The 19345-nt window shown below is 43.3% G+C and overlaps 1 protein-coding gene across 3 annotated transcripts in view; it reads left to right on the top strand.

Annotated features, from left to right (window-relative positions):
• Positions 1-19345, top strand: part of VWA8 (von Willebrand factor A domain containing 8) — a 678220-nt gene that overhangs the window by 410117 nt on the left and 248758 nt on the right. For all 3 annotated transcript variants that reach the window (XM_077483183.1, XM_077483182.1, XM_077483184.1), the window contains exons 23-25: positions 3962-4037; positions 12758-12893; positions 17404-17523. In XM_077483183.1, coding sequence (XP_077339309.1) covers positions 3962-4037; positions 12758-12893; positions 17404-17523 — 332 coding nt within the window. The remainder of the gene's footprint in view (positions 1-3961; positions 4038-12757; positions 12894-17403; positions 17524-19345) is intronic.

Raw genomic sequence — 19345 nt, 5'->3', positions numbered from 1 at the left:
AGTGATCGCTCCGTGATTTGACAGAGTGATCACGTGGTAAATGGCCATGATGAGCGGCTGTTTACCGTGATGCACCGGGTCCTGTGGACCCAGTGGTCATGGATGCTCTAGAGTGCGTGCCCCAGGGGGCACACGAGAGCGGAATTCTGGGAGGACGTTATAGTGCGTCCTCCCAGGGTTAAGCAACCGTCCTGTAGACGTCATTCGTCTATGGGCCGGGTGTTAAGTGGTTAAATAGGTAACGTGCAATGTTACAGTAAAGTGTCATAGAATCTTATATTGGAATTACAGCCTAACACTAACCATGCTACCCTCCACTTCCAAAAACGTTATGTATGCCTGCCTATTTTCAGTGCTCTCTGGTCACATAATTCCACCTTTAAGATTGCGGGTGGGCAACTTACAACTTCCAGTGCATTGCTGTGGTGATTCAACCAGAAGTGGAGATAGGTACCTGTCAAAATCAGATACCACCCCGCCAAAAGAAAGGAAGTAAAGATGGGCAGAGGTTCACCAATCTGTGAAAAGCTGTGTCTAAAAATTACCTAATTTCAGAATAATGTTCCTTGATGTAAAAATGCAAAGACTTCAAGTATATCATTATCTACAATACATAATATCATCAAAATGGTCAGAGAATCTGGAGAAATCTTTGTGCTCTAGTTCAGTCACAGCGGGTTGCCGGTGGTGCGTGCCCCAGACCCAGAAATGCCAGATCGCATTATTTAGTATGTGATCTGGTGCAGAACGGCCGTTCTGGCACAGTATATCTGCGTGGGGCAGTCGTGAACAGGTTAAAATTGTACGTTTATTCAGTTTAAACATTTAAGATATTTTCTGTTTTTTATAGTGAATAAAACTTGGGTTTACAAGAATTGCAAATCATTCCATTCTGTTTTTATGTAGATTTTACATTCCAACTTTTTTGGACTTGGGGTTGTAAAAGAAAATCCCAATTTGGATTTGTTGTCCAGAAAAGTAATGGAGGGGAGATCTTCCAATGGGGACACTAGTTCTGGTGACCTGTGGGGCCTGGGGAATTCTCTTAATTTGCAGGGATTTCCTCACACTTCCTGTTTTGGCTTTGAGACAGGAAGTAAAGGGTAATCTCCAAAATGAAAAAAAAAATATATGTATTTCTGTAAACAAGATATTTGACAATGGTCAGTGTATTCGGTATATCTTGTGGCATAGAAATGAAATAAGACCAGCAGAACTGGGAGTTGATTGAGACATAGTTGCTCAAAATGGGTGTGATCGCTTATTATTTTAGGATTTTTAGGTAAGGCACGTAGATAAGTACAGAATCTCACAAAAGTGAGTACACCCCTCACATTTTTGTAAATATTTTATTATATCTTTCCATGTGACAACACTGAAGAAATTACACTTTGTAGTGAGTGTACAGCTTGTATAACAGTGTAAATTTGCTGCCCCCCAAAATAATTCAACACACAGCCATTAATGTCTAAACCGCTGGCAACAAAAGTGAGTAAACCTCTAAGTGAAAATTTCCAAATTGGACCCAATTAGCCATTTTCTCTCCCCTCTGTCATGTGACTCATTAGTGTTACAAGGTCTCAAGGTGTCAGGTCTCTCATACTGTTCACTGGAAGTTCAACATGGCACCTCATGGCAAAGAACTCTGAGGATCTGAAAAAAAGAATTGTTGCTCTACATAAAGATGGCCTAGGCTATACGAAGATTGCCAAGACCCTAAAACTGAGCTGCACCACGGTGGCCAAGACCATAAAGTGGTTTAACAGAACAGGTTCCACTCAGAATAGGCCTCGCCATGGTCGACCAATGAAGTTGAGTGCACATGCTCGGGGTCATACCCAGAGGTTGTCTTTGGGAAATAGACGTATGAGTGCTGCCAGCATTGCTGCAGAGGTTGAAGGGGTGGGGGGGTCAGCCTGTCAGTGCTCAGACCATATACTGCACATTGCATCAAATTCGTCTGCATGGCTGTTGTCCCAAAAGGAAGGCTCTCCTTAAGATGATGCACAAGAAGCCCGCAAATAGTTTGCTGAAGACAAGCAGACTAAGGACATGAACCATGTCCTGTGGTCTGAAGAGACCAAGATAAATGTATTTGGTTCAGATGGTTTCAAGCGGGTGTGGCAGCAACCAGGTGAGGCGTACAAAGACAAGTGTGTCTTGACTACAGTCAAGCATGATGGTGGGAATGTCATGTTCTAGGGCTGCAAGAGTGCTGCCGGCACTGGGGAGCTACAGTTCATTGAGGAAACCATGAATGCCAACATGTACTGTGACATACTGAAGCAGAGCATGATCCCCTCCCTTCGGAGACTGGGCCACAGGGCAGTATTCCAACATAACCCCAAACACACCTCCAAGACGACCACTGCCTTTCTAAAGAAGATGAGGATAAAGGTGATGGACCGGCCAAACATGTCTCCACACCTAAACCTTATTGAGCATCTGTGGAGCATCCTCAAATGGAACACGGAGGAGCACAAGGTGCATAACATCCACAAGCCCTGTGATGTCATCAGGAGTGAAAGACTCCATTGGCAACCTATTAAGCACTGGAGAACTCCATGCTCAAGAGGGTTAAGGCAGTGTGGGAAAATAATGGTGGCCACACAAAAGATTGACACTTTGGGCCCAATTTGGACATTTTCACTTAGGGGTGTACTCACTTTTGTTGCCAGCGGTTTAGACATTAATGGCTGTGTGTTGAGTTATTTTGAGGGGACAACAAATTTACACTGTTATACAAGCTGTACACTCACTACTACATTGTAGCAATGTATAATTTCTTCAGCCGCATTAAAAAATATAATAAAATATTTACAAAAATGTGAGGGGTGTACTCACTTTTGTGAGATACTGTAGGTGGTAATGATAGTGCTCTTAAGCCTGGCTGATTTTCCAGCCAAGATATATTCCAGAAATCTTGTTCTCAGGTTGTGTAAGAAACCAAGAGGACGTTTCACTGTAACTTGGCGTTAGAAAAAGAACCTTGACAATGCATTGATCTTAATGTTGCTATTGAGACAAGCACTTATTGGTCTACACGATCATGCTGACAAATGAAAAGTTATTCTTTTTATTGGGACACCTTACCGTAAGAAGAAGCAGACTCATATGTGCTTCTCATTGGTCAGCACAGTCACGTGGTTCTGTGTTCCAGAGGTGTGTATTGAGGTAAAGGGAGTGCTACACCAGTAGCAATGGGGTATTACGGCCTCTATATGCAGGGGGATCCAGAGGGGTTAGCCAAGATATTTGAAGTTGGTTCACCTTTTCGTTTTTGTGAAAAGATAAATGTAACCTTAAAAAAAAAAAATTCACAAAAGTTCTAGAAAGTGCATCAATGGAATGCGGTATGTCACATTACAGTAAAAAAAAAATAGAATCATAAGATCAAAGCACATGTTTAATTGTGTTAGGTTTTGGAAACCAAGTAGTGGGCTCATCTTCCAAGATCCTTGACCACTGTGGAGTGCACTTTCCCCTAAACTGTCAGCACAGGGTCATTTTTGTATCATGTTTCTCCTGCTGCTGAAAGTATTTAACCATTTGGATTCTTCAAATAACTGTTTTGCTCCTCTGCTTCCAGTGATTAATGTGACGACTTGTTTTTCCTGTAGTAATGTACAAGCTGGCGATATAAACCACAGCATAAAAAGGGTAAATGGGTATTCCACACAGCCGGAAGTGTGGAATATCTGTAGTTAGGGAAAAGCAAAGAGGCCACAGACTGCCAGGTATGTTACAGGTATGCTTGAAAATAACCAGTGCTTCTGGTAGTCTAGAAATCTCAGAATTATAAAATGTGTAAGTCTTTTCATACAGAGTTGCCATAGTGTTTTAGCTAGGCAAGCAGGATTGTGTGTGAAGTCATCCACAATTCTTCGTTACCGTTATAATTCGAACACAGTCACTAATTAGCATTTTTGACTCAATAATCATTTTGTAATTCTGTCCACAGGGATACAACTGTGCAGAGCTTGACACTGCAGCCTTCTGTGAAAGATGGTATAATAGTATACGAAGATTCACCTCTGGTATGTATTTATATCATATAGTAGGTTTGGGAGTTCGTATCACACTTGGGAGATAAAACTTGAATTGCCGCAATAAGGATTTAGCAGTTTTTAAATTAGCCTTGTTTTCCTTTCTATGAAAAAAATACTAGTATGTAAAAAATACTATTTGGAAGTTTTATAGTAGATAGTTCTGATGAATATCCTAAATTAGAGGTGTTTTGAACTGTGGAAGTTAAAGTGGTTGTAAACCCTTACAACACACTTTGACATACAGGAAAGCCTAGATTAAGGCTTACCTGTAGGTCCAAGAAATATCTCCTAAACCTACGCGGTTTAGGAGATATTTGCCAAAAGACGGGCACCGCTGTCTACGCATGCGCCGTAGGCAGTGGCGCGCAGGCGCACTGAGCGCGCCGGCATCAACGGAGATATGCCGCGCGTGGCGGCTCCCGTGCGCATGCGCGGGAGTGACGTCATCGCGGCTTCGTCAAATGACAGCGGCGGAGCAGCGAGACCCACCGAGAAGATGGATTCGCCGGACTACAGGGGACAGCAGTGACTTCGCTGGCTCCTGTGGCAGGTAAGTGACACATAATGGACTACTATGCGATGCATAGTAGTCCATTATGCTTTACCTTTGCAGGGAAGGAAAGAGGAAGTAAACTCATCAGGGTTTACTTTCTCTTTAATGCATGTAACAGCTATAAAAAATACTGAAGCTGATGCAGCTAATTCCAGAAAGTTTTTAAAGGAAACTTGTGCTAAGAGAATAATAGAAGCTACAGCAACCTTTTTCTGAAAATTACAATTTCTTGGTATGCAGCCCCCAGCATGGGAAAATGTGCTCCGGTTTGCAGTGCGTGGGGTGCCAATAAAAATTATTGGTACTCCACGTGTCTGCTAAATCAGCACTTTTCTTTATCGTACATCATAGGACACAGTCTCAAGTAATTACTTGGTGGGTTATAGGCCTACCTTTAGGTGTTGACAATGGTATAACCAATACAGGAAGTTTACTCCCCTATATAACCCCTCCTCCTTCCAGGAGCACTCAGTTTTTTCGCCAGTGTCTAAGGTGTTGGTCACAAGTGAAGATGTGCTCTGCGGAGCTCCAGGAGGGATCCATGCTGGATTTAAAGAAACCTCCACAATCAGATCCATCCTCGCCACTACGGCCACAGGATGGTACCTGGACCTCAATGCAAGAATGAGGTTTTGCCTGTAATGCTTCACTTTGAGAGCTGGACCCTAGGAACCAGGACTCTTTTTGGTCTGGCTACATTTCCTAAAGTTGTCCTGAGGGGTGCTATACAAGGCCCAAAGGAGCGGAACCCCTTTTAAAAGGGCCCCAGTATTTGAGCGTGTTTAAACGCAGCCCACCGTGATGGGTGAAAGTTGGATCTGTCTGTTAAATCAGCAGTATCCTGCAGCGAGCACAAGGTAAGGGAAGAAGCTTTTCTTTTTCCTTCAATATACCTTATATGCCTTATAAATGTCTCCTCTATAAGGAGTAACTTACACTACCTATGATGTGTCTTAGTACAGCTCTGTCTCAGAACATGTGTGGTCCCAGCGGCAGAGGGGGTTCTTACTTAAATAGATCTTCTGGGATTTGGTAAAAAGTACAGCAGTTGCTAATACAGAGATGTGTATAAACTTCTATATGGGCGGTGGCTGATTGGTTGACGCAGCTGCTTTAGCAGCATGGTTTAATTACAACCCAGCACTTCCACCTAGTAACATTGGGAAACGCCCTATGCTCCTGTGGTTTTAAAAAACTAAAAATCTGCTGACAGAACTTCCCCTCTTCCCCCCTCCCCCTCTTCCCCTCCCCCTTCCCCTTGTAGAGGTGTATAGTACATTCACCTTACTTTGTGTTGGCCATTCGGGTCCCTAGCAGGGCCTGAGAACGCAGAGAGGCATGTCCGCAAGGTCCCATGGCTCTGTGTATGGATGTAACGTCCACACACACACACAGCACTCGCCGCATAGCTGAGGGGAAGCACTGAGGATGCCAATCAGGTTCCACCTGAGGCTTTATATCACAGACACTCTCATTTCAGAAAGACTTTTTAACTGAAGAGAGGCAGTCTGTCACTAAGAGACACCAGAGCGCTGGGCACGTAAGGGTGTAAACAGGCATTTCCAGACAGGAAAAACTATTGTTACTTAGTAGCAAAAGAACTGTTATTTTGTGTGTACCTCTGCTTGTGCTTTGCGCTATGTCTTCCAGACCTAACGTAAAAGTACCTAAGGTGTCACCCCCCCAGACACTGGGAATCCCAGTTATGCCTCCATACTGTCTTCCTCTTCGGAGGGATCAGACATGGCAAGCCAGGGTGAGTCATTGGAAGCTAGCGGTGGTGCAACTGCTTCCCACACTTCAGCCCCTGTAGAGGTGACTGAAAAAGCATTTTCCTCTGCCTTGCAAGGCTTAGAAGGAAGATTAGCAGCTCCTCGCATCCTCCATCCAGTGTATAGGAAGCGTCCTAGATTCCCCTCCCCCACCTTAGACTCTTTACAGTCAGTGGAGGGTCCAAGAGAATTATGGGGACAGGATGGGGTATTGCCCTCAGATGATCGGGAGGAAAGACATGCGATTATTTCTCTGCGGAGGAAACAATACTTGAAGTTCCCAAGGATCCCTACTTCACAATCTGAAGTACAGCGGCTTGCAAAGATGGTTCACTCTACTTGCATGCTACCCCTAACAGAGTTAGCTGAATGGCCGGTCTCTTCCTTGGGTTCTTTGAAGCCTTTACAGCCTTTTCATGCGTTTCCCGTCCACGCATTACTAAAAAAGCTTATTTATACCGAATGGGATCATCTGGATAAGCATTTTTTCCCTTTCAAAGAGACTCGCAAAGCTCTATCCTATGGAAGAAAGATTCCCTAAAAGATGGAAAGTTCCAGCAGTTGATGCTGCGATTTCCAATGTGAAAAAAATATATATATTTTTTTTTTACCCAGTGGACAATGCGCTTATGCTTAAAGATCCAACAGATAAGAAGTTGGAAGGTCTGATAAAATCCCTTTTTTCTTAGCAGGTACTGTTGCTCAGCCTGCAATTGCAGCTATAGGCATCTGTCAGTCCTTAACCACTTGCCGACCAGCGCACGACGATGTACGTCGACAGAATGGCACGGGCAGGCAAATGGGCGTACATGTACGTCCCTTTAAATTTGCCGCCCTACCATCGGGAGTGCGCCGCCAGCGGCGCGCTCCCGCGCTGGTCGGGACCCCCGTGAGTCCGGTCGCGGGACCCGCGGACTCTATCGCCGCGGGCATCCCCGCGATCGTCTCACGGAGCGGCCGAATGGAGAAGTGCCGTTGTAAACAACATTTCTCCATTCTGCCTAGCAACTAGTGACGCTGATCTCTGCTCCATGTGATTGGAGCAGAGATCAGTGTTCACTAAATGAAAGCCCAGTTAGTAACACGCCCCTAGGAACACTTAACCCCTACACTGCCACCCACTGGTTAACCCCTTCACTGCCAGTGTCATTTACACAGGAATCACTGCATTTATATAGCAGTGATTACTGTATAAATGACAATGGTCCCAAAAATGTGTCAAAAATGTCCGATGGGTCCCCCACAATGTCGCAGTCACAATAAAAATCGCTAATCGTCGCCATTACTAGTAAAAAAAAATAATAAAAAATTATTAATAAAAATGCTATAAAACTATCCCTATTTTGTAAACGCTATAACTTTTGCGCAAACCAATCAATAATCGCTTATTGCGATTTTTTTTTTTACCAAAAATATGTAGAAGAATACGTATCGGCCTAAACTGAGGGAAAAAAAGGTTTTTTTATATATTTTTGGGAGATATTTATTATAACAAAAAGTAAAAAATAATGCGTTTTTTTCAAAATTGTCGCTCTATTTTTGTTTATAGCGCAAAAAATAAAAACCGCAGGGGTGATCAAATACCACCAAAAGAAAGCTCTATTTGTGGGAAAAAAAGGACGTCAATTTTGTTTGGGAGCCACGTCGCACGACCGCGCAATTGTCAGTTAAAGCGACGCAGTGCCGAATCGCAAAAAGTGGTCTGGTCTTTGACCAGCAAATTGGTCCGGTCTGAAAGTGGTTAAAGGACCAGTTCACAGATGCTCTCAGATGACCTCCCTGCACGACAAGCACAGGAACTGGCCGAGCTACCTAAAGCATTATGCTTTGCTGTTGACGCTATGAAGGATTCTATTCACCAGGCATCACACCTTGCTTTTGTACTTGTACATATGCGAAGGACCCTTTGGTTAAAGGGTTGGTCAGCTGAGACGCCTTGTAAGAACCTTCTAACTAGTTTCCCCTTTAAGGGAGAACGATTATTTGACGATAGTTTGGATAAATACATTCAAACAATTTCCAGCGGAAATAGTACTCTTTTACCAGTCAAAAGAAAATATAAGTGTCTTTCATTTAAACTGTTCAGCCTCTGCCATCAGACCAGGCATAAAGGAAGACCTGGGGCTATAAGTCTGCAAAGCAGAATACAAGACCTCCTTATGAAGAGGCATCTCCCCTCACCAAGGTAGGGGGGAAGACTTCTGATGTACTCAGAAGTCTGGCAAAGGGAGATTCAGGACAAATGGACTCTCTCCACAGCGTCTCTAGGATACAAGCTACAGCTTTGAGAGTTTCCACCATCTCGTTTTCTGAGATCAAACATTCCCAAGGATCCAGAGAAAAGGCAATCCCTGTTGCAAGCATTAGACTAATTATTGGCTCAAGGAGTGATCAGACAGATTCCCAAACAAGAGCAAGGTTTGAGGTTTTACTCAAACCTAATTACGGTGCCAAAGCCAAATGGGCATATCGGACCAAGTCTAGATCTACGTAATCTAAATCGGTTCCTGAAAATCCGCTCCATTTTTATGGAGTCAATCAAGTCAGTCGTTTCCATCCTGCAAGGAGAAAATCTTATGGCGTCCATCAACATCAGAGATGCATAGCTGCTTGTCCATATATTTCCTCCTCACCAGAGGTTTCTGCGGTTCAAAGTAGAACAGAAGCATTTTCAGTTAATAGCCTTGCTCTTCAGGCTTGCTACAGCACCTCCGGTATTCACTAAGGTATTAGCCCCACCTCTAGTCAGGTTAAGGGCACATGGCATAACTGTCTTGGCTTACTTAGATGATCTATTGTTAATAGACCAGTCAGTTGCTTGCTTGAAGCAAGGTGTAGCCATCACAAGCAGTTACCTGGAAGGTTTGGGTTGGATTCTCAACCTAAAGAAATCCTCCTTAAAGCCACTAAGAAGGCTGGAGTATCTGGGCCTGATCATAGACACAGCCCAGAAAAGGGGTGTTCTTGCCTCCCGCAAGGATCAGCTCCATACAGGAGCTGGTGAGGATGATCAGGTCGAAGAGAAATCCTTCAATTCGCCTTTGCATGAGGTTGTTAGGGAAGATGGTAGCTTCATTCGAAGCAGTTCCCTATGCTCAATTCCATTCGAAACTGAAAGCAGTATTCTGTCTGCTTGGAACAAAACGATTCAAGCTTTGGACTTGCCAATGTGGCTGTCCCCAAGAGTGTCCCAAAGCCTCAGTTGGTGTTTACTATCTTGGAACCTGCTGAAGGGAAAGTCCTTCAGATCAATTATCTGGAAGGTAGTAATGACAGATGCCAGCCTTTCAGGCTGGGGAGTAGGAGCCTTGCCCATCGACATCCTAGAGATTCCGGCAGTGTATCTGGCTCTAGAAATCTGGACTTCCAGGTTTCTGGAATTGTACTGCCAGGATCCAGTCCGACAATGCCACAGCTGTGGCATATATCAATCACAAGGGGTCACCAAGAGTCTCTCAGCTCAGAGAGAGGTGAACCAGATTCTAACTTGGACAGAAGAGAACGTGCCATGCCTATCGGCAGTTTTCATTCCGGGAGTAGAGAATTGGCAGGTGGACTATCTAAGTCGTCGGCAGTTATTCCCAGGACAATGGTCTCTTTACCCCAAGGTGTTTCAGGCTGTTTGCCAAATATGGGGGACTCCGGACGTAGACCTTCTAGCGTCCAGATTCAACACTAAGCTAGTCAACTTTGCATCCAGGACAGGCGACCCACTGGCATACGGAACAGATGGGTTGGCGACCCTGTGGGATCAGTTTTTACTGATCTATGCACTTTTCCCTGATTCAGTTGCTACCTCAAGTTCTTTGCAGGATCAAGCTGGAAAGAAAATCGGTAATACTGGTAGCACCAGCATGGCCCAGAAGGTCATGGTATGCAGAGATCGTAAGGATGGCAGTGGAGGGTCCAGGGCTCTTCCCACTAAGGCCAGACCTGCTATCTCAGGGGCCGATATTCCATCCTACTTTACAAATGCTAAATTTAACGGCTTGGCTATTGAGACCCACATTCTGAATAAACGTGGGCTTTCCAGGTCAGTTATCTGTACTTTGATTAATGCTAGGAAGCCAGCTTCTAGAGCTATATATTATAGAGCCTGGAAAGCTTATGTTTCTTGGTGTGAGTCCAAGGGTTGGTACCCTCGGAGATGTATCATAGGCAGAATTCTTACCTTTCTACAATTAAGCGTAGAGATGAAGTTGGCCCTGAGTACTGTTAAGGGCCAAGTCTCAGCTTTATCAATTTTTATTTCAAAGACTGCTTGCTATGCATTCTGTAGTCCAGGGTTTCATGCAAGGAGTGCTGCGGATTAATCTGCCAGTTAAATCACTCTTAAGCCCTTGGGACATACATTTAGTTTTTGTCAGTGTTACAAAAACAGCCATTCGAACCGTTACAGCATGTTTTCTTAGTCCTTCTGACTAGGAAGCTGATACTTTTGTTTGCTATATCCTCAGCAAGGAGGATTTCAGAATTGGCTGCTCTTTCTTGTAAAGAGTCATATTTGATTATTCATGAGGACAGGTGTTACGCCCTCGTCCAGGTTTTTTGCCAAAAATGGTTTCAGGCTTTCATCTGAATGAAGATATTGTCCTGCCAGGGTTTTTTTTCCAAGACCTTGTTCCAAGGAAGAAAGGTCACTATATTGTCTTTATGTAGTGAGAGCAGTGAAAATGTATTTAAGAAAACTGCTCCGATTCGTAAGACTGATGTCTTATTTCTTCTGCCAGAGGGTCCTAAGAAGGGACAGGCAGCGTCAAAATCCACTGTCGCTAAGTGCATTTGGCAAGTTATAATTCAAACTTATGATTTAAAGGGAAAGATTCCCCCTTTTCGAGTTAAGGCGCACTCTACCAGAGCGGTTGGTGCTTCTTGGGCAGTGCATCACCAGGCCTCCAGGTCTCAAATCTGCAAGGCCACGACTTGGCCTTCAGTACATACATTTGCAAAATTTTATCAAGTGCATGTAAGATGGAATGAGGATATCGCCTTCGGGCGCAGTGTGCTGCAGGCAGCAGTATAAGTTCTCAGATCCGGTGGTTACCCTACGGGTTGTGTCTCCCTCCCCTCAAGTAGCATTGCTATGGGGCATCCCACCAAGTAATTACTTGAGACTCTGTGTCCTATGATGTACGATAAAGAAAATAGGATTTTTAAAACAACTTACCCGTAAAATCATTTTCTTGGAGTACACCATAGGACACAGGGCTCCCGCCCCTCTGTTTTATGGGGTGAGAGTATATTACTTATATTGCTTGGCTAAAAAAACTGAGTGCTCCTGGAAGGAGGAGGGGTTATATAGGGGAGTCAACTTCCTGTATTGGTTATACCAGTGTCAACACCTGAAGGTAGGCCTATAACCCACCAAGTAATTACTTGAGTCTGTGTCCTATGATGTACTCCAAGAAAAGGATTTTACAGGTAAGCTGTTTTAAAAATCCTATTTTTTGCTGCTGGTATGATAAAGCATGAGATTTACACACAGTCCTGCACTTGCAGAAATGTGCACCTAGCATCTAATTGTGAAGCCCTGGAGGCTTTTGACATAACTTGCAGACACATTTTTTTAAACTTTGCGTTGATGAAAAGTGTAGTTTGAGTATGTTGATTAACAGTTTAGCTTTTGCTACATTTTAATTTTATTAAAATAATCCCTGAGTTCTACAATACATCTGGAACTCATCTTTAAAGTTGTTGTGCTGGTCCTCGAAGACTCAATGCTTTCCCAATGAGTGATTCCTAGATCATTGAATTATACACTAATGCCGCATGCACACAACCATTTTTTCCGTCAGAATAAACTCTGACTGTCTTTCCGACTGAGTTCTGCTGAAACAAACTTGCCTACACACGATCATACCAAAGTCTGTTTGTTTAGGCTGCAATGACGTACGACCGGACTAGAAAAAGGAAGTTCAATAGCCAGTAGCTGCCCTTGCTTTGTTTTTGGTCCATTGGAACAGCATACAAACGGTTTTCCCGATAGGAATTGATCCTGTCAGAAAGATTTAAAACATGTTATATTTCTAGGTCCATCAGAATTTTTGAAAAAAAAGTCAGATGAAGCCCACACACGATCGGAATATCCAATGAAATGATTCTGTCTGACTTTTTGTGCCGGAAAGTCCGACCGTGTGTACACGGCATAAGTGTAAATTGCCAAGATTTATGACAATTTTACTCTAAAACCATAATACTTTCATCATATATTGTTTTTTACATATCTGCGTGTATAGAGCAAGTGTTTCTTGTGAAATAAATGTACTTGTATGACTATTGAATCATTCAGAGGATACTTTAGCCGGTTGTGTCAATATTTGATTGGAATGAAATTCCTATTTCCATGTTTATTGATTCCTTACAAAACTATGTTTTATTTTTAGGTTAAGGCTGTTAAAAGAGGCCACATCTTGGTGATAGATGAGGCTGACAAGGCTCCCACAAATGTAACCTGTATTCTGAAAACCTTAGTAGAAAGTGGAGAGATGATCCTGTCAGATGGCAGGCGACTTGTAGCCAGTAAGTACTGTATAGGTGCTATTATCCTATCTATATCTTAAACATGTAGGACAGGTAAGCTGAAGCCTGCCATACATGGATCAAAATTCCAAATTTCAATCCTTTTATGGGCACATTGTGCACAAATCAATCAACTTGTGTACAAGCAGCCTGTTGGTTTTCCTCAAACAATTAGTGTTGCCAGCTATAGCTTGCAATACTAATCGTATTCTGGAGGGAAGCCCCCCTAAGCTCTCCATCGGCAGAACTCCATAAAGCTGTGGGAGGGATTCCCCTATCAACATTCACTGGGTTGATGGGGGAATCGAGCAATTTTGGTGGAAGGAAAGAGGTTTGCATTATGTATGGCCTGCTTTACTGGTTTTATAGGCTGAATGTGGCCCTCTGGCTCTTTGCAGCCCTTACCCAGTCTAAGGATCTAAATTAACCAAGACCCTAGGTATTTGCCATTCACCCTTTCAATATATTTCAGGTCTCAACAGAAAAACTGATTTCCCACAACACGAAAACCTATGCATTAGGGTGGCTTGCAGTGCTGCCTGGATTAAAACAAGAAGCTCTAGTCTGGTTGGCTAGATTTGTTATATGCATTTGAAATGTTAAAGCCCATCTCCTGAAAAAACTTTTTTTTTTTTTTTTTGAGTGGAGAAGGTTTAAACATTACCTCAAGTTTCTGTTTCCGTTTGTCCTCAAGCAATGCAAACAGGAATTCTCCCCAACAGGGATACAGATGACAAAAAAATCAAATGCCGTTTTTTTCCCATTTTCCCATTCTGTCCCAAACTAAAAAGTTTTTTTCTGGAGTTTTTTTTCTGTTTTTACAGGAGTGTAGACTGTACGTTATAACCACAAACCTACATTTTACATCCTCTCATCACTTCAAGGTCATCATAACGACATAGAAACCCCTATTCTTTGCACCTGTTTTTTATCTGTGTATGCAGTAGTGCATGGGCTTGAGTCAGACCTCTGGAATTATTATTATTATCATACACGATTTATATAGCGCCAACAGTTTACGCAGCGATTTACATTGTATAGGGGGGACAACACAATTACATTACAGTTCAATACAAAAGTTACAGGAGGGCCCTGCTCATAGAGCTTACATTATAAAGGGAGGGGTGGTGGTACAAAAGGTAATGGCTGCAGAGAATGATTTGATGGGGGTGGCTCAGGGACAGTTGTTAGGTGGGTGTGGGATAGGCTGGAATGTGTGTTGTACACCAATCTAAGTATTACATGAATTCAGATATAAATTAATAATCCTCTGATCATTTGTGATATATCAGGATGACTATTGGGGAAACTTTACTAGATGGTTACTAAATATAAGTGAACATCTGTATGCACCGTTGACCAAAGTTTTACTGCCAGTCCTTTTCTTTTTGCCTTGGACATGCTGTCACAGTTACCATGATGTGTGTTTTTCATATAAAAATTCTTCAGTCTTTACTCAGACTTTAGCTTTTAAATAGTAATCCTTGTAGAGTGTTCTGGAATTAGTGTGAAATCCCAGGATTTCTCTGCAATAGTAAGAGTTCTTTTAATTAAGTGTGTGTGATTGCCTGTGCTGGCAGTGGTCAGAGCACGTAGCAGTGAAAAAATTAGGGATTTGGTGACTCACTGAGATACTAATGAACTATTAACAGGTGCTAAGTAATATTCTAGTGGGTCAAATCTGAATCATGTTCTAAAGACAGTTTAAGTCACTTTTATTTAATCAAGTAATATATCTTTCTCATACTTTTAGACCTCTCTGCTGCCTTTGACATAGTTGACCACTTGCTCTTCCTCAGCAAATTACACTCCCTTGGCTTCCTCAATTCTGCTTTATCCTGGTTCTCCTCCTACCTATCTCAGCGCACTTTTAGTGTCACTTACATCTCCATCTCCTCCGCTCCCCTTCCTCTTTCTTTTGGGGTACCCCAAGGTTCTGTCCTTGGGGCCCCTCCTATTCTTGCTCTATACCTCTTCCCTGGGCCAATTGATAACCTCCCATGGTTTCCAATACCACCTCTATGCCGATGACACCCAGATCTATCTCTCCACTCTTCAACTCACACCCTCGATCTCCTCACAGATCTCAAACTTACTGAATGACATATTAGTATGGATGTCACACCACTTCACACCTCAAACTCAATCTTTCTCTCTCTGACCTCTCCTTCAGCCCCCATATCCCATCAGTGGCTAAATCCTGCTGCCTTCACCTCCGCAATATCTCCAGAATTCAACCCTTCCTGACTAATGACACCACACAGCAACTCGTTCACTCCTTGATTATTTTCCACCTTGACTAGTACAACTCTCTCCTTAATGGCCTACCCTTAAGCAGGCTATCCCCCCTTCGGTCTATTATGAATGCTGCTGCTAGACTAATACACCTCACTAATCGCTCCGTGACTGCCGCCTCTCTCTGCCAATCCTTTCACTGGCTTCCCCTACCCCACCGTGTAAAATTCAAAATGCTAACCATAACATACAAAGCCATCTACATCACCAACCTCATCTGCAGATATCGCCCAAATCGTCCCCTCCGCTCCTCCCAGGACCTCCTGCTTTCTAGCTCCCTTGTTACCTCCTCCCATGCTTGCCTTCAAGATTAATCCAGAGCCTCTCCCATCCTCTGGAACTCCCTGCCTCAGTCTGTCCGATCAGCCCCTACCCTGTCCACCTTTAGGAGATCCCTGAAAACTCATTTATTCAGGGAAGCCTATCCCACACCCACCTAACAACTGTCCCCAAGCCACCCCCACTTCAAATCATTCTTTGCAGCTATTACCTTTTGTACCACCACCCCCTTTAGAATGTAAGGGCTCTCCTGTACCTTTTGTATTGAACTGTACTGTAATTGTGTTGCCCCCCCCCCCCCATACATTGTAAAGCGCTGTATATATGTATATATATATATATATATATATATATATATATATATATATATATACACATATATATATATATATATATATATATATATATATATATATATATAATGCCATCGTGTATAATAATAATAATTTGAAATGCACATGAGAGGTAACGAAGCAGGGCAACAATTTGGAGGCATTTACAGACCATTGGTATTTCAGCAGGTAATTTCTCATAGCTAGCTACTGAGAGTGATAACGGCATAACATGCCTGTGCAATGTAGGTAAGTTGCTACTGTGTATGGAGTTAGCATAGTGTGTATACTAACTACATACCCTGCTTAACAGGAAACCATGAGGTAAAACATAGCAGTATAACAGGAAAGCTACATTTGTTCAGCTAGGGAATCCTGTGTGTTTCACAGTGCTGCTGTATCGGTATTGGCTCCTCTGTATCTGGGTAACCTTGGAAGCATGCTAGATGAAAAGGAATGACTCCTGCAGATCAGGAGCATGAATAGGAATTCCATCTCAGCCAATTACAGGCATAGGAGCTCCTACGCATGCTCCCCAGGAGAGGGGGAGTTGTCCCTGTAAACTAACTTGGAGTAGAAGAAAAATCGAATGCATTTCACTCAATCAAGGCTTAATCATAGATGGCCATGATTTTGTTAAAGATTTTTTGAACATATTGTCTACTGTCAGTAACAGAGTGTTGCCACGCTTGTTTAAGGACCTTTGTGGTATTATGCCGCGTACACACGATCAAATAATCCGGTGGAAAAGTCCGGCGGACTTGAGTCCGCCGGACTTTTCCACCGGATTGTTTGATCGTGTGTACGCGGCAATCCCCCGCGTGTAGGCTTCGGCGGACTTTTTTTTACCCAAAAGTCCGGCAGACTTAGAAAGTAGTTTTGCACTCCAATCTTTCCGCCGGACTCGCATTTCGGCGGACAATCCGGCCGTGTGTGTGCCAGTCCGCCGTACTTTTGAAATGAACGGACTTTTCCCACCCGGAGAAAAGTCCGCTCATTTTGAGCGTGTCTCCAGGTAACCGGGGCCAGCGAAAGAGGCGTCGCTGGCCCCGTCACCTGTTATGGACTTAAAGGGGAACCCCTACCCGGCATGGCCAGGAAAGGGGGTGGGGACGAGCGCACGCGCCCCCCCGCGCGCTCGCTTGTCCCCACCCCCTTTCCTGGCCGGCCTGGTAGCCTGCTCAGACAAGGGTCTGATGTGGACCTAGGGGGGGACCCCCACGACGATTTTTCGGCATAGGGGTTCCCCTTAAAGTCCATACCAGGTGACCGTTCATTTCAAAAGTACGGCGGATAGTCCGGCGGACTTAGTACGCCGTATTCGTCCGCTGAAAAAGTGCCGTGTGTGGGTAAGTAGCTCGTTCGGAAAGTCCGCCGGACAGTCCGACGGTAAGTCCGTCAGACTAAGTCCGCCGGATAGTTGGGTACGTGTGTACGCGGCATTATTTTAACAAAAGCAGTTAATTTTAAAATACTTTTTAAATTAAGTAACGTATTACATATTTGTTTTATATGTTGGTGTATGTGTTTGCATCTACTTTAACTTTTATATCAATTACAGTCATAAAGCCTGTATAACCACAAATCTTTTATGTATTTGCCAGATCCATTAGAATGGAAAGGAAGAGATAATGTGATCCCTATTCATCCTGATTTCAGAATGATTGTGCTAGCCAACAGACCTGGGTTCCCTTTTTTGGGAAATGATTTTTTTGGTGCTTTGGGTAAGTTAAAGCTTCACAAAATGAATATCATACCTAGCTCATGTGTAGGCTTGTATAAACATTTAAAATGGAAGTATGGTGACTAAGACCACAGAGCATGTATTTTAAACTGTAAAATCTTATTACAAAAAGTTGCTTCATGAATTTGAAAAACCTGGAAAAACACACACACGCGCACAGACATATATATATATATATATATATAGATAGATAGAGATATATATAGATAGATAGATAGACATATACAGGCAAATTGTATGATAGCTTGATTTAAAGTGTAAGTCCACTCTAACACTAAAATCCCTGCATCTACAGACATCCATGATCTAACACTAACCCAAATAGCCCTGTAAAGAAGAAATCGATATACAGTGCGTCCGGAAAGTATTCACATCGCTTCCCTTTTTCCACATTTTGTTATGTTACAGTCTTATTCCAAAATGGATTTAATTAATTATTTTTCTCAAAATTCTACAAATAATACCCCATAATGACAATGTGAAAGAAGTTAAATCTTTGCAAATTTATAAAAAATAAATAAAAAATCACATGTACGTAAGTATTCACAGCCTTTGCAATGACACTCAAAATTGAGTTCAGGTGAATCTTGTTTCCACTGATCATCCTTGAGGGCCGCTTTGCACTATTGCAATGCAAGAACCCTGCGAATCAACTATGGGTTCCTGCATCACACCCAACACACACGGCAGTTCACACTGCCATATGCGAACTGCTGGGGATTGTCATTATATGTTAACGACACCCCTGCACTGTGAACTGATGGTTCGGACATGAATCAAATCACATATGTGTGAACGTACGTGCAATCCGATTCTGGTCCTAACAGAAAAAAGGGTCCTGTGCGTATTTGCATCGAATGCGGTGTGATATCAGCCATACTATCTATATGGCTGACATCGCACCGCACAGACATTGCATGTAATGTGAACAGCAGTGGCGCTGCAAATTACATGCGATGTCTGCCATCGCAGTAATGTGAACCGGCCCTGAGATGTTTCTATAACTTGATTGGAGTCCACCTGTGGTAAATTCAGTTGATTGGACATGATTTGCAAAGGCAAACACCTGTCTATATAAGGTCCCACAGTTAACAGTGCATGTCAGAGCACATACTAAGCCATGAAGTCCAAGGAATTGTCTGTAGCCCTCCGAGACAGGATTATATCAAGGCACAGATCTGGGGAAGTGTACAGAAAAATGTCTGCAACATTGAAGGTCCCAATGAGCAGAGTAGCCTCCATCATACATAAATGGAAGAAGTTTGAAACCACCAGAACTCTTCCTAGAGTCGGCCTCCTGGCCAAAGTGAGCGATTGGGGGAGAAGGGCCTTACTCAGGGAGGTGACCAAGAACCCGATGGTCACTCTGACAGAGCTCAAGCATTTGTCTGTGGAGAGAGGAGAACCTTCCACAAGAATAACCATCTCTGCAGCACTCCACCAATCAGGCCTGTATGGTAGAGTGGAAAGACAGAAGCCACTCCTCAGTAAAAGGCACATGACAAGAGTTTGCCAAAAGGTACCTGAAGAGTCTCAGACCATGACAAACAAAATTCTCTGGTCTGATGAAACAGAGTAAACTCTTTGGCATGAATGTCAAGCGTCATCTCTGGAGAAAACCAGGCACCGCCAATCACCTGGCCAATACCATCCCTACAGTGAAGCATGGTGGTGGCAGCATCACGCTGTAGGGATGTTTTTCAGTGGCAGGATCTGGGAGACTTGTCAGGATTGAGGGAAAAATGAATGCAACAATGTACAGAGACATCCTTGATGATAACCTGCTCCAAAGCGCTCTGGAC

The sequence above is a fragment of the Lithobates pipiens genome, unplaced genomic scaffold (genome assembly GCF_037356315.1).
Source record: "Lithobates pipiens isolate NorthernLeopardFrog02 unplaced genomic scaffold, aLitPip1_a1.2 Scaffold_16, whole genome shotgun sequence".
NCBI lineage: Eukaryota > Metazoa > Chordata > Amphibia > Anura > Ranidae > Lithobates > Lithobates pipiens.
Note: the sequence above shows the minus strand (reverse complement) of the source record. Positions and strands in the feature narration are given on the sequence as shown.